We start from the raw sequence: 14,876 nt of genomic DNA on the forward strand, positions 1-14,876 counted from the left end.
GTTAATAAATCAGAAAAGAATGTGGCTTGTTGGTTATGTACCATAGCACCTTGTCTCCAAATCACTGTGCCTGTCAGCTTAATCCTCTGTTGGTATGATAGTCTAGCAAACCATACAAACATCTGCTTCCAAAACAGATATTTAAGAGAAAAACGGGAAAATAGGAAGGGGCTATTTATTAGTTAACTTACATGTAATTCTACTAACTTTCTGTGTCTCATAGTCATGACTGTTGTCAAGGACCCTACATCCCCTTAATGAGATCCATTTGAAGAAACTCCCGACCAGTCTTTCCACCGAATATAATTATACAGTACTGCAGTTGTTTTGACTAAGTCTGTGGTTCTCAACAAGGACAGGAGAAACTCTTAAGGGACTGGAAATTTGTGGAGATGTTTTGTATTCTACTATGGTTGTGTGGGAATATTCACATACTGTACTTAATACTATTTTGTTAGAATGTGTTTCCCTTGATATTGGTTTACTTTTATGTACCTAAGATTAAGTTATCTATGAATTTCATTCAGAACTGTAAAAGTGCCATTACCAAACACTGGTTATAAAGTAAATAGAGGTTCTTGTTTTGTCTTAGAATTATGTGATCACATACCACTTTTTAGATTGGCTACTATGCAGCCTACAGCTAAATTTGAGATGCGCACGTGGGTTTTTGTGGGGTTTTTTCCTATGGCCTTTATACTTTTCAACTTCTCTAATTTTATATTATGCTCCCTCTTGATTTTCTTTTTTTCTTTCACTCCTACTCTTAAATTTGCAAGTATGTGTTTTAGGTACTAGAAAGTGGTATGTTAGTGTAATCAAACAAATCAAGTTTGTGCCTTGTCTGCCATTTTGCATTAATGAACTCATCTTTGTTAAAAAGAGAGCATGCTGATGGTCCAGCCCCACAAGGCAATCATACCAGCAAGTGTCCCACAGTATGATGATTTGGATGGGGGAAGGATGGAGCAGGTAAGGGAACAAAGGGCAAAACCCAAGTCTTTATGTCGGCTTCCTTCACCAGCACTTTACAGCCTCCCAAATTTGATACAGTAGGTGTCATGATATAAATTAATGAACAGTCACACTTACTCTTCATGATAACCAGAAACATCAAGACCTTCCCGCAGAAACATTGAAAACAGTTGTGTCTCACCCACCTGGACATGTTGAAGACAGAATGAGATGTTCTTCACACAATGCCTCACGGTCTTTTCTAAAGATCTAAATAGCTTTTCTTCTCTATTAAAGGTGCTGTCTTTCACCTAAAATATAGATGAAATTATTTATTTTTATTACACAAAGGAATCTGGTATTAAAAAACAAATAAAAAAAAAACCCTACAAACTACATTGGCCAAGCACATTACAGAAAACCCCTTGTTGAGATGAAAACCTTCCATGCTATGCTGACTTGTCTTTACACAGCCCTTTCTGTGTCCAGCCCATAGCACAATTGATGTCCAATTAGTGTAGCAAAGCCACACTTGATTCACTCTTGAGTTTTCACATTGCTTCACCCTGGTTACAATAGTTGTGGAACGTAAAACTTCTCTTTGCTGTTTTTAATAGCATGTGTTTTCTATGTATTCTTATATTACATTTGTGCATCTATAAAATAACAACATTAAAATTTTAAATTTAAAAATTAAAAATTAGATCTTATTGATTAGGATTTATTGTTCTGCTAATATGACTCACCTCAATTTATTTCAGTGTTTATTTCACATCTATTCGTAGGTTCATGGCTAAAGAAATGTGATCATTCTTTATCAACTCAAATTTGAAAGATGATGAATAATCTTAAAAAAATAGTTCTATTAGGAAAACTCTGCAGAGTTAAGATAACAGTCACATGTGTCCAGTTATTTTTTTTGTTATCTTGTATATACGCCTGGTACCATTCAGAAAAATATGATTTTTACAAGCTCATGGCAATTTCTAGGAAGACACTCTATTGCTATCAATGGTGAGATGTATTTCTTGTCATTCAAAAAGGCTACAAAAGAAGATTAGAACCAACTTTGTGTCAGCAAATTCTGTGTGAACAACATACCTGTTTTATGGAACATGGTGTGTATTCTCAGTGTGGTACTTGGTAATAACCGTAGCTGTTCTCAGTGGCTATATTTGTTAATTTAAGGTGGTTGACCTTAGAATAACTTGCATAGAAAATGGTGACATTTTATTTTAGTACTTTCAAATCCTTTAATATTGTTTATCTAGAAAGCTTTTCATTAAATAGGCAGCACAGTTCTTTGTAACCCACAGAAAAGTCAACACCTTCTGCCTTAGGAGTTCTATGTTCTGACCAGTTGGAGGTACATGACAGCATGCTGGGGCAGATATATTTTTAAATTTTTTTTTATTAGTGTATAGTTGATTTACAATGTTGTGCCAATTTCTGCTGTACAGCAAAGCAACCCAGTTATATATATATACACACACACATTCCCTTTCTTATATTATCTTCCATCACAGTCTATCCCAAGAGACTAGATATACTTCCTGTGCTATATAGTAGGACCTCATTGCTTATCCATTCTGGGGCAGATTTTTTAAATGCAGTTTTCATGGACCCATCACCAGCTATGTTACTCTGTACACCTTGACTGGAACCCAAAAGATTCTAATGTAAGAGGTTCATTAGAAGGACCTCACTATGAGAAATACAGTCTAGTTGTGCTTCTGTATTGCTAAGCCTTCTCATGCTGCTTTATTTTGCTGGAATATGCTGCCATCCCTTTCCTGCCTTGTCAAATTCTGCCTGTTTTTTTAGGACTTGCTCAACTGTCATGCCTTTACAAATCCTCCTTCTAATTCCTATTCATTCCCTTCCAGAAAATTAATTGTGTTCTCACAATACTACTTAATGATTTATACCACTCTTTCCATTTGTGGATTGAAAACATTGGAGATGAAGTATTTTTTCTTAATAATAATTGTTAACATTTGTTAAACACCATGTTCCAGACACTTGTGCTAAAACCTGTCTTCCATTTTCTCCTTTTAATTCTTATACAACCCTACAGGGTAGATGCTACTATGTATCTCATTTTAGAGACAAAGAACAAAGGCTCCCTGAGGTGTGGCAGAGATTATGAATATTCCTGCTATTGACCTTCCACCAAGAGAACCTGCACCTCTAGTTGGACACACAGCTGCCCCACTTGAGACCACTCTTCCCAGATGCCCTTCCTGCCGATTCTGCCCTTGTCACTGGGTGTGAGCAAATAGGGTGTGAACAAAAGGAATATGTTTCCTTTCTGAATCTTACCATTATACCATTGGCCTTGGGTCTTTGAATGAAGACATGGCAGTGACCTACCTTCAACGAGGCAGATAAAGACAATATGTTTGGGAACAGCACAGTGAAAAATTGGGGAGAACTGGGTTCCTGAAGGCTCTTGTGCACCACAGCCCATGTGGACTATTATAAGGGAGAAAAGTAAATGACTATCTGACTTAGGCTGGTATGTTTTGGAATCTCTTGTGACAGAGGCTTGGCCTTTACCCTAACAAATATGAGAAGTTAAAGAAACTCACCCATGTTAATAATTAGGACCAGAGTTCAAGCCCAAGCTGTCTGAAATTAGAACCTCTTTGCATTTGCAATCTCTAACAATGACGGGCACGTGAGAGTTCAATATTTGTGTGATGAATGGAATAGAATCTTCCTCTTGGGTAATAGTTTTATACCCTAACTCCACCAAATATTTCACTTGGGCTGCTGACAAGTGCAAAATTGACTGATTCGAGATTTATCTTTTCTACAGTCCAGCCTATGCAGCTGATTTTTTGATTAACAGTGAAATGCTTCATTGCTGACAGGACATCCGCTCAAAAGATTAAGCAGAAAAATCTAATTAATATCCCTTCAGGCGACTTTAACTACAATTCACTTTTAGTCCACAATTGAAAAATATCAGAAGCTGATGATAAATATATTAAAGACTGTAATGGCTTCCATAAGAGCCTGCCCAGAATCAAGATCTTCCTATTGTTCCTCCATAGAAGTGTCTTGAGTCAGAAGCAACATCCCAAAGAGTAGGGGAGAATTGTTTATGCTACATTTACACATGCCCATGGAGGCCACAGTCTCTTCTTCAAGTGAATTCTCAATTCAGTTTTGTTACTGTTGTCTTTAATTGAAATGTCTGGATTTTCCTTTTCCTGATCTATGACCTCACACCATAAATGGCCCAAGCTTCCCATGTTATAGTTGCACGTTGAGAGGAGGGGAGTTACCTGTTCTGCGCAGTGGACCCAGGGGCCCCTAGAAGAATATCGAGAAGTAAGTACAAGAATGATGCAAGCAATGTGTTCTGAGAGTGTCCATATTGGACAGAGCATGGTAAGAGCTCAGTGCAGCCAAGGAGGAAGAGAGAACAAGACTTGGAAGGAGTTTACTATGAGTAAACTCTCAGGATCTAGAAAGGGGGTCACTGTATGCCATGCAGGACACAGGGGAACCACTAAGTTTTGGTTATTTGGCAGAAAGGAGCCAGGGGGACGTCAAGGCCAGAGTCTTTAGTGGAGTTTCTGTCAGAAACCCCATAGAAACAGCTGGGGCAGAGTAAAAGTTTAAGACTAGCCAGTGTGAATAATTCCAGTAGGATTTGGGCTATAGAGATGGTCTCTAGTTGCCTGGTACCTGGTCCTGGGGTCATTTAAGGTAGAGCAATATTGGCTTCATGTGTGAGAATTAGAAAAGGAGGTATTTGGGGCTATAGACTTAGGATTGGTTGGTTTGCAAATGAAATAAGTGATCCCAGCTGATCTTTACTAGCTCTAAGAACAGGCTTGCCCTACAAGGGGCGTCTTTCATTGGCCTGCAAGCTTTTTAAAGATGTTAAAACATCATTAAATACAGAAAGTGAAAGACATCATTGAAGCATCACGCATAAAGTTTTTATCCATGTGGGAAGTGAGAAGGCTGCACATTGAAAGGTAAATAATTTATTCAATATAAACTAATAATATGATGATAGTCTATATGTTGAATGCTTACACACTGTAAGTACTTTCTTCTTTTATTCTCTTCTTTCTATTATTTATTTTTAAAGTACTTTATCTGCATCATCTCACTTAATCCTCACAGCTCTTTCCTTTGTTAGGTTTTACTATAATCCCCAGTTTACAAATGGTTACATTTAAATTACATATCTAAAGAGAATAGGCAGAAGTGAGGTTCAAACCTAGATCAGAATGACTTGAAGGACTTTGCTCTTAATTTCTGTGCTGACTCCTGCAAATATTAACTGTACCAAAATTGAGATGCATTCAGTAAATGCTTTAAGCATTCCAAGGAGGAAGAGACCACTTTTAGCGTAGCGGTTTAAAAGTTTCAAAGACTTAAAAGAAAAAAAGACCACAGCAGCCAAAGACTGAGATAGAAAGGAAGAGCCATCAAAAACAAGAGCCAAACCAGTAGCCTCTAGTTCAAACTAAAAACCTTTATTAGAGATGCTGTAGAATAAAGAATGAAATCAGGCACATGAGGTGGGGGGAAGAAAATACTAGATAATATCTCAAGAACAGGTCTGCCTACTTTTGGTTAGAAGCTCACTGTATTATCACTTCTGGCCATGACCATTCTATCTTGTGATTCTCAAAGTGTGTTCCATTGATCACTTACTTCCAGGATAGTCAGCTTAAAAAACCTGGGGTCCTTGTAAGATACAGACTTCTAGTTTGCAGCCTTGAAACAAGTGAACCCTAGAATCTGTCTTTAAGCAAGCTCCTCAGGTAATTCTTTTTTCTTCCTTTTCCTTTTTGTGGCCACAACTGCGGCATATGGAAGTTCCCAGGCTAGGGGTCACATTGGAGGTGGAGCCGTCTACCTACCTCAAGCCATAGCAACACCAGATCAGAGCCACGTCTGTGACCTACACCGCACCTCATGACAATGCTGATCCTTTAAGCCACTGAGTGAGGCCAGGGATCAAACCTTCATCCTCCTGGATGCTTGTCAGATTCTTAACCCACTGAACCACAACAGGAACGCCTTCTCAAGTAATTCTTATCACGTTAAAGTTTGGGAAATTTTGCTAATCTATTCATTGTTTATTAGGGATTGAGATGAAAGTGGTTTAAGCCACGCTAAACAACTGACACCAAACATTACCCGTAACAATGTGCAGCTGGGGCTGGGGGAGGGCAAACAGGAAAAATCACACCAAGGTATGCTCCTCAACACTCTTTTTATAGGTTAAATAAATATAAGATGAACATCAGGGGACCTAAAGGAAATGAGGCTTTTAAAAAGCACGAATAAGACAGGGATGAAAGAAGGGTGAGATTATATGCTAGTTGATGGTGAGTGTCAGGACTCCTGGGGCATTCCTTGTTGAGCCCTGCCTACTGTCCTTATCTCTCCTTTGTCTTCTTCCTCAAAGGAAGCACTATAGAGAAGATAGTGTCAGAACCACCTCCATTCCATATCCCCCCAAAGGGAGAGAAAGAAATAAAGAGATGCTGTATAGCACACAGAACTCTACCCAATATTCTATGATAATCTACATGGAAAAGAATCTGAAAGAGAATGGGTGTGTGTACATGTCTAACTGAATCACTTTGTTGTATAGCAGAAATTATCACAACCCTATAAATCAACTATACTGCAATAAAACTTAGAAAAAGGGGGGGGACAGAAACAGCATTGGGCAATTATCTTGATTGAGAAACAGCTCTGATAATGATAAAACAAAACCTCACAAAAATATCAGCATTTGTCTTCCCCAGGAAAAATGTATGTGGCCTAACAAGAAAAATTACCTGTGATTCTCCTCTGGTCAGAATCTTGAGATGATTCGTCACTCTTTTTGATTTCTTGCTAATTGAATGAATATTTAGTTTAGATAATTTATCTTTAAGTGATTCATCCTCATCATTCTTCTTATATTTTAGAACTGAAACAGAAGAAAGCAAGAACATATCTAACATATACGTCATAGAAAGTGTATATTTCATCCAAAGTATTCAATATTAATACTTACATTTAAAATAACAATCTATATGACTTTCAGCTCTCTGCTGCAGATGCAGTGTGCTCCAGCCCCACTGCCCAGTCATAGTGCCAGCCACCCACCCCACTGACTTTCGGAAACTCAGCTGTCCTGGGCATGAGCTCCTCGTAGCCCAAGTTTCATTTATCTACCACATTAAAGGAATCCCTAATACTGGGGGTGGGGGTGGGGGCTCTTTCTTTTTTTTGTTGTTTTTGTTTTTTTATTACTCAATGAATTCATTACACCTGTAGACTTTCTTCTAAGGTAATAGAGGACTCATTGATCTACCCCAAGGCATGACTACATCCAGGATGATAGGAGCCAAGTAATTGTGTCTCCTGTTATGAAATCTACATTCCACTTTAGAGGTGAAGTTTCCATGTTAGCTAACAAATAGTTAACAATGATTTGTTCATTTAAGAAAGAAATATACTTGCTCCCTTCAGTGGAGCAATTATCGGTTTGTGTTCCCAAACCAAATGGCCTGTTATATTAGCTGGGCTCCCTCGCACCTGAATCTGCCCTTCTCTCCAACGCTTTGCAGATCTAGCTTTTCAGTGCTCCCAGCTACCTCCTTCCTACCACACATAACCCCAGCAACAGGAGGATCATAAGCTATGGATATCTTCAGCCCACAGTATGTCACCAGACACACCATGGTCAAAAGATGTTGAGTATGAGGCCGTTCAATAAAATTTGTCAATTTGTGTGCCTCATGATCTCGAATCTATCTGGCAAGGCAAAACTGCTCTGGCTTCCCTAGCATCTAATTCCAGATGTCAAATGATCATGCTCACTGCAACTGCTGTAACTACTTAGGCATTCTGATTCTCTGAAACAGAAACAGAATACCCCAACCCAGAAAACCCCCAATTCATCATATTGCCTCTTGCCTAAATCTTTCCGTCTTTTAAGTTCATTAATGTTGATGTTAATGTCTTTCACTGCAGCAAAGGCATCCTCCAGTGCTTTGAAGTCTGGGTGAGAGGGAGGGGTGGAATTCCTGAGTTCACACAGTAATAGGGGATACTTCATCACACGCTGAATTGGTTTGATCATCAAAGAGCCCATGTCCAGTAAGTTCGGTTTGCCCCTGCAATAGGGATAAATAATATTAGTTTCACAAACACCGGTCTTATTAACTCCTTTTTATTTCTGTGATTTTTTGAATGATTGGTCCTGAAATTGCTTTTCACTCTCTCCCCCGCCCGCATTTGGCTATGTTTAATTTCTAAATGAAAGCACAGGCAGTGGATGCCAGAAAGAAGCAAGGCCAAAAGATCCTTCTACTAAACAAAATTTAAGAGAAAACAAATGAGTCTATTTTTCTACCTAAAAGGACTCAAAGCATGATTTCCATCCATGTTCCACCTAGTTGTTTTTTTTTTTTTTAATAACAGGCTTTATAATAATAGTGGGAAAAAATTTCAGACTGCATTTTTCCATGACAACCAAGAAAAATGCATTCTACTCATGGTATTTTTGTGATTGCTAAGTGAAGAGAATAAATTCATTATTAAATAATTAAAATAGATGATTTGTCCTCTTTCTTCTACCAAATTGGGAAGTTGAATTTTTAATGTTTCAGAGGTTCTACCCCAGTCCCCAAAAGAGATTTATAAATAAATGTAACATTTCTCTAAATATCATTAATACCATCACTGTCACTAATCATTGCTATTACACGATGACTTTCCATGACTTTCCAAGTGGAACTCTTAGCCTGCAGATCTTCAAATGGCTACACAAAATGAGCATTCGCCCCTGGCTCTTCCTTTAGGAGGTTCTGAGGTGAGACTAGAGTCATTCCAAATGGCCAAGCAGGTCATAGGAAAAGGAAAAGCTGCATGGTTGGTCATGCCATTGTCCAACCCACTGTATTCATTTCTCAGCCAGAAAGCAGTGGTTTCTAAAAAACTTTCCATGCAAAGAGGCAAATAAAGAGACACTGTAAATGGAACAAGGATGGAAATTGTGCCCTGACTCCTCTCCAGTGGACAGATAACACTCATTTGTTTTCCTTTAGGTTTTTATTTAGAAGATAAAGAATGCCTCTCTTCTTGGAGAAATGTCTGTTAGGTCTTCTGCCCATTTTTTAATTGGGTTGTTTGTTTTGTTGTTGTTGAGTTGTATGAGCTGTTTGTATATTTTGGAGATTAAGCCCTTATTGGTTGCATCATTTGTAACCATTTTCTCCCATGCCATAGGTTGTTTTTTCTTTCTTTTTTTAATGGTTTCCTTTGGTGTGTGAAAGCTTGTTAGTTTGATTAGGTCCCATTGGTTTATTTCTGTTTTTTTCTATTGCCTTGGGAGACTGACCTAAAACATTTGTATGGTTGATGTCAGAGAATGTTTAGCCTGTGATCTCTTCTAGGGGTTTGATGATGTCTTTTCTGCTGTTTAAGTCCTTAAGCCATTTTGAGTTTGTTTTTGTGCATGGTGTGAGGGTATGTTCTAGTTTCGTTGATTTACGTGCAGCTGTCCAGTTTTGCCAGCACCACTTGCTGAAGAGACTGTGTTTTTCCTTTTTTGTATTCTTGTATCCTTTGTTGAAGATTGATTGACTGTAGGTGTCTGGGTTTATTTCTGTGTTCTCTATTCTGTTTGATTGGCCCATATTGAACCCATGGTCTGTTTTGGTACCAGTACCACACTGTCTTAATGACTGTAGCTTTGTAACATTGTCTGAAGCCAGGGAGAGTTATGCTTTCTGATTTGTTTCTTTTTTTCCTTAAAATTGCTTTGGGAATTGTGGGTCTTCGATGGTTCCAATAAATTCTCGGATTATCCATTCTAGTTCTGTGAAAAATGTCATAGGTAATTTGATGGGGATCACATTAAATCTCTAGGGATGGCCAGTAGGCACATGAAAAGATGTTCAACATCACTCATTACTACAGAAATGCAAATCAAAACTACAGTGAGGTACCACCTCACACTGGTCAGAATGGCCATCATTGATAAGTCTTCAAATAACAAATGCTGGAGAGTGTGGAGAAAAGGGAAACCTCCTACACTATTGATGGGAATGTAAATTGGTACAACCACTATGGAAATCAGTATGGTGTTTCCTCAGAAAACTAAATACAGAACTACCATATGACCCACTCCTAGGCATATATCCAGACAAAACTGTAATTCAAAAAGATAACATGTGCCTGTATGTTCATAGTAGCACTATTCACGATAGCCAAGACATTGAAACAACCTAAATATCCGTCAACAGATGAATAGATTAAGAAGATGTACATATATAAAATGGAATACTACTCAGCCATAAAAATAATGAAATAATGCCATTGGCAGCAAAATGGATGCAATGAGAGAATTTCATACTAAGTGATGTAAATCAGAAAGAGAAAGACAAATACAAGTTGCTATCACTTATATGTGGAATCTAAAATTATGGCACAAATGAACCTTTCTACAAAACAGAAACAGAATCAGACAGAAAACAGACTTGTGATTGCCAAGGGAGAGGGCTGAAGGAGTGGGATGGACTGGGAGTTTAGGGTCAGTAGATGCTAACTATTATATTTAGAATGCATAAGCAATGAGGTCCTGATATACAGCACTGGGAACTATGTCCAGTCTCTTGAGATAGAACATGATGGAAGAAAATACGAGAAAAATCTCTCTCTCTCTCTCTCTATATATATATATATAGCTGGGTCACTTTGCTAAATAGCAGAAATTGGTACAACACTGTAAATCGATTATACTCTAATAAAAAAAGATAGAGAATGCAGACACTGTTTTTAAATCTTGAATGGATTTTTCATTCTTCAATTATTATTTTTCAAGTACTAGTATGGGTCTATAACAGACCATATAACTGAAATCGTGAAATGGAGCTAAAAAACACTGAACGAAATTAGAGAAGTTGCATCACTAGAAAAGATCTGAAGGCACCCTGGAGACCATCTACTAGAAATCCTCATTTCATAAGTGAGAAGCTAAGGAACTTTGATTATCACATGTAAGCACACACATGCACACACACACGTGTGCATGCATGCATACATACCAGTTAGTCTCTGTCACATGTCCCCATTTTATTTTCATTATAAATTTATCACTATCTGGAATCATCTTGTTCTCTATTTACCAGTTACGTTCAATTTTTCTGTCACCACTATTTCTCCAGCATGACATCTAGTATTCTCCCAGTGAATATTTAAAGATTTAAGTGATTGATTTCTCAGATTTTCTGTAATGTGATATTACTTTATATTGAACTTTTCCTCCACAAAATGCATATTGGTCCTGAATAAATGACTGAGGAATTTTATTCACATGCTGAGAAAATGATCCTACTGTAATAGAGGCAAAGACTGAAGCATACCAAAAGGCAACCTTTTGTTTAAGGAAAACCAAAATAAGTATTAAAGATTTTCAAGGAAGTAAAGATTTGCTTTAATGCAATTTATCTTGTACTTTCTATTCATCTGCACCAAATCTACTAAGGAAGGGAAGAAGGGAGGTAAGGGAGTTCCCATCATGGCTTAGCAGAAATGAATCTGACTAGTATCCATGAGGACACAGCTTTGATCCCTTAATCCTCAGGGTTAAGGATCTGGCGTCACTGTGAGCTGTGGTGTATGTAGATCGTAGGCACAGCTTGGATCTGGATTTGTGGCTGTGGCTACAACTCCGATTCGACCCCTAGCCTGGAAATTTCATATGCCATGGGTGCATCCCTAAAAAGATGGGGGAAGAAAAAAAAAAAAAGAAGGGAGGTAAGGAGACAAGGGAGAGAGGGAGAGCGAGATGTTTCCAAAGGACTAGGTGAAGTGCATGGGGGAAAATGCAAATCTATTATGATAACTTAAAAATAATAGCAAAAGATATTTTCTAACTGATGGTATATCAGCAGCAGAACTTTTGAATATGAAGGCAACATCCTTATATATCTTAAACAGAAATTCTGGAACAATACAACATTGTAGCCATTTAAATAGAAATAATTACTTGAATCAAAAATTAATAGAAGGTATTAACTTTACCAGAAGAAATATATTATCCAAATGAATATGATCAGAATTTCTAATGAGTTTTCTTTTTACTATTAACACTGGTTATTTTAATCTTCTAAAAATCACCAAAAATGCCATCAAAGTATAGATAGAATCAAACAACTCAAACAAAACTCGTTTACTAACATAGTTTATCAGTGTAGCCCATTGTAGACATATTTTTAAGTTTTTCTACTTTTAAAAATTTATTCAAGTATAGATCCTGGTGTATAGCATTGGGAACTATATCTAGTCACTTATGATGGAGCATGATAATGTGAGAAAAAAGAATGTATACATATATGTGTTACTGGGTCACCATGCTGTACAGCAGAAAATTGACAGAGCACTGTAAATCAGCTATAATGGAAAAAAAATCATTTAAAATCAAAATAAAATAAAAATTTATTGACATATAGTTGATTTCAAATGTATTAATTTCTGCTGTATAGCAAACTGACTCAGTTATACTTTTAAAAAACTTTGTTGAAGTATAGTTGATATTACAATTAAATTTTTAAAATACAAAAAAGTGAATCCCCAGATATATTGAAGGATGTACTTGTATCTCTGAGCTACCCTCCTTTCTCGCTTATCACATTCTGTCCCCCCCGACCCCCACCCTCCAAAAAATCAACATAGACTCTTCAGTTGTGTCCAAATCCTTTCATTACTTCCTTTTGTATCACTTTTTGCCATCGAAGTTCTATTCTCTACCTTTTGGGTTACAAATGACAATAATAACAACTATAAATGATGACTCTTTCTCTTAAAAGCATCACAAATGCAAATATTTTTAAAATCCTTTCTCAAAAGTAAGAAATCTCCCCGATGCTTTTGTCTTTAGATGTGCACTTTGGACAGTTGCCCAAGTGATGAGCAATGATATTCTGATATCTGCATCACACAGAGGAGCAGTTTTGAGGGAGATAGAGGATGTGCTACTAGATAATGACACTCCAGGCATTCATGCCACCCAACTCACCTCATCTAATCCCTCCCAATAAGACTGAGTTCTGCCAACTGTGTGAAGCAGAGTCTTATGTGGGATGTAACCCAGCCCAGCCAAGCGACCAGCTATCACATGCCACCCTATAGAAAGTAACCAAGTCTGTATCAATTCTCCATACAATTGTGCTGAAAACTAAGGTAATTATTATTTGCAATTCTGTTTCATATTCCTCTGTCTTATCATGAATACTTTGGCAAATATTTAGTACTAAAAAGTAACTACACTAATCTCATTACAAATTAATATTGGGACTGTTACAAAATGAAGTAAACACAGCTGCCTTTGTTTTAGCAGCATCCAGTTTTGCAATAAAGAACTCCATGTCAAATAAAGGAAAACAGTTGTTCAATGAAAAGTAAAATGATATTTAAACAACATAAAACTATGAATGACAGCAGAAAAAAAATTGGAGAAAATGAGAGAAGAGAAAATGAATCATGTAACTATTGATTACATTACTTTGAATCTCCTCTATTTTATGGACACAGTATCCTAAATTTAACATTTATTTTACAGAAGCTAAAAACCATCTGAACTACTACTGATTTTTTTGAGCTTACTCTCATTTTAAAACATCTTAGGTCAATTTTAGAAGAAACTGTATATTGCTACACAAATAATAAACAATATTTGTCATAACTTAAAGATAGCTTTCAGGAGTTCCCTTGTGGCACAGCAGATTAGGATCTGGTGTTGTCACTTCTGTGGCCTGGGTCACTGCTGTGACACAGGTTCAATCCCTGGCCTAGGAGCTTCCACATGCTGTGGACATCCCCTACCATCACCCCACAAATAGCTTTGAAAATAAATGTAAAACTAGTAACAAGGTTTAGAAGATGTAAAGGAGAGGAATGAAGAGTAATTGATATAGCAGACCTTAAAGAACAAATAATGTGGAGAAGCAATGATTTAATCACTCCTCCAAGGATTCATTAATTAGAGTCCTTGAGAACCTATGAAAGTGAAGAGAGAGGGGAGCAGGGATTAAAATAAGAAGGACTTGTTGAAAGACTATTTAAGAAACAGCTTAATCCTTAGGGCACTATACAAATAACAGAGATCATTTGATGGACCAAGAAAGGGCTCTTGGACATTAAAAGAATAATAGCAGAAATAAAAACTCACAAGTGTTGGAGAAAATGTTCAGAAACTTTCCAGAGAGCAAAAAATATAAAGGGATAAAAAAATGGAAGAAAAATACAAGAAAATTAGAGGGCCAGTCTAGGAGGTCCAATATAGAAATAATGAGTCTCAGAAAGAGAGAACAGAACACATATGGGGAGAAAATCATCAGTGAAATAATTCAAGGAAAGAACATGAATTGGCTGGTTGAACGAACTCGTTGGGTACACAGCACAATGGATGAAATGGACTCACACCTTGGAATTCATGAAACATCAGACTTTTGGGGAAAAAGAGAAAAGTCTCCTATCATTCCTAGAAAAAGGTAAACTAAACAGGTACAAACAAAAGGAATCAGAAAAACCTTTAGATTTCTTGTAGCAACACTGAAAAATCTGAAACAAGGAATTACCTTTATATTAGGAAGATGATCTGATGAATGATTTTCAACTTAGAATTCTATACCAAATCAAATTATGTAAATCAAGTGTAAGGATGAAATGAAGATCTTTGGGATATAAAAGTCTTAAAATTTTACTTTCCATGCACCTTTTTTAGGGCCACACCCGTGGCACATGGACGTTCCTGAGCTAGGGGTTGAATCGGAGCTTCAGCTGCCAGCCTATGCCACAGCTAAGGCAACATGGGATTTGAGCTGCATCTGCAACCTACACCACAGCTTGTGGCAACAGCAGATCCTTAACCTACTGAGCGAGGC

At 37.3% G+C, this 14,876-nt stretch overlaps 1 protein-coding gene across 3 annotated transcripts in view; it reads right to left on the bottom strand.

Moving 5' to 3' along the window:
- ARHGEF38 (Rho guanine nucleotide exchange factor 38) overlaps positions 1–14,876 on the bottom strand; it is a 135,550-nt gene that overhangs the window by 20,063 nt on the left and 100,611 nt on the right. For all 3 annotated transcript variants that reach the window (XM_021101708.1, XM_003482463.4, XM_021101709.1), the window contains 3 exons: positions 7,903–8,102; positions 6,777–6,910; positions 1,161–1,265 (listed from right to left, as the gene is read on the bottom strand). In XM_021101708.1, the coding sequence (XP_020957367.1) occupies positions 1,161–1,265; positions 6,777–6,910; positions 7,903–8,102 (439 nt within the window). The remainder of the gene's footprint in view (positions 1–1,160; positions 1,266–6,776; positions 6,911–7,902; positions 8,103–14,876) is intronic.

The sequence above is a fragment of the Sus scrofa genome, chromosome 8 (genome assembly GCF_000003025.6).
Source record: "Sus scrofa isolate TJ Tabasco breed Duroc chromosome 8, Sscrofa11.1, whole genome shotgun sequence".
Lineage (NCBI taxonomy): Eukaryota > Metazoa > Chordata > Mammalia > Artiodactyla > Suidae > Sus > Sus scrofa.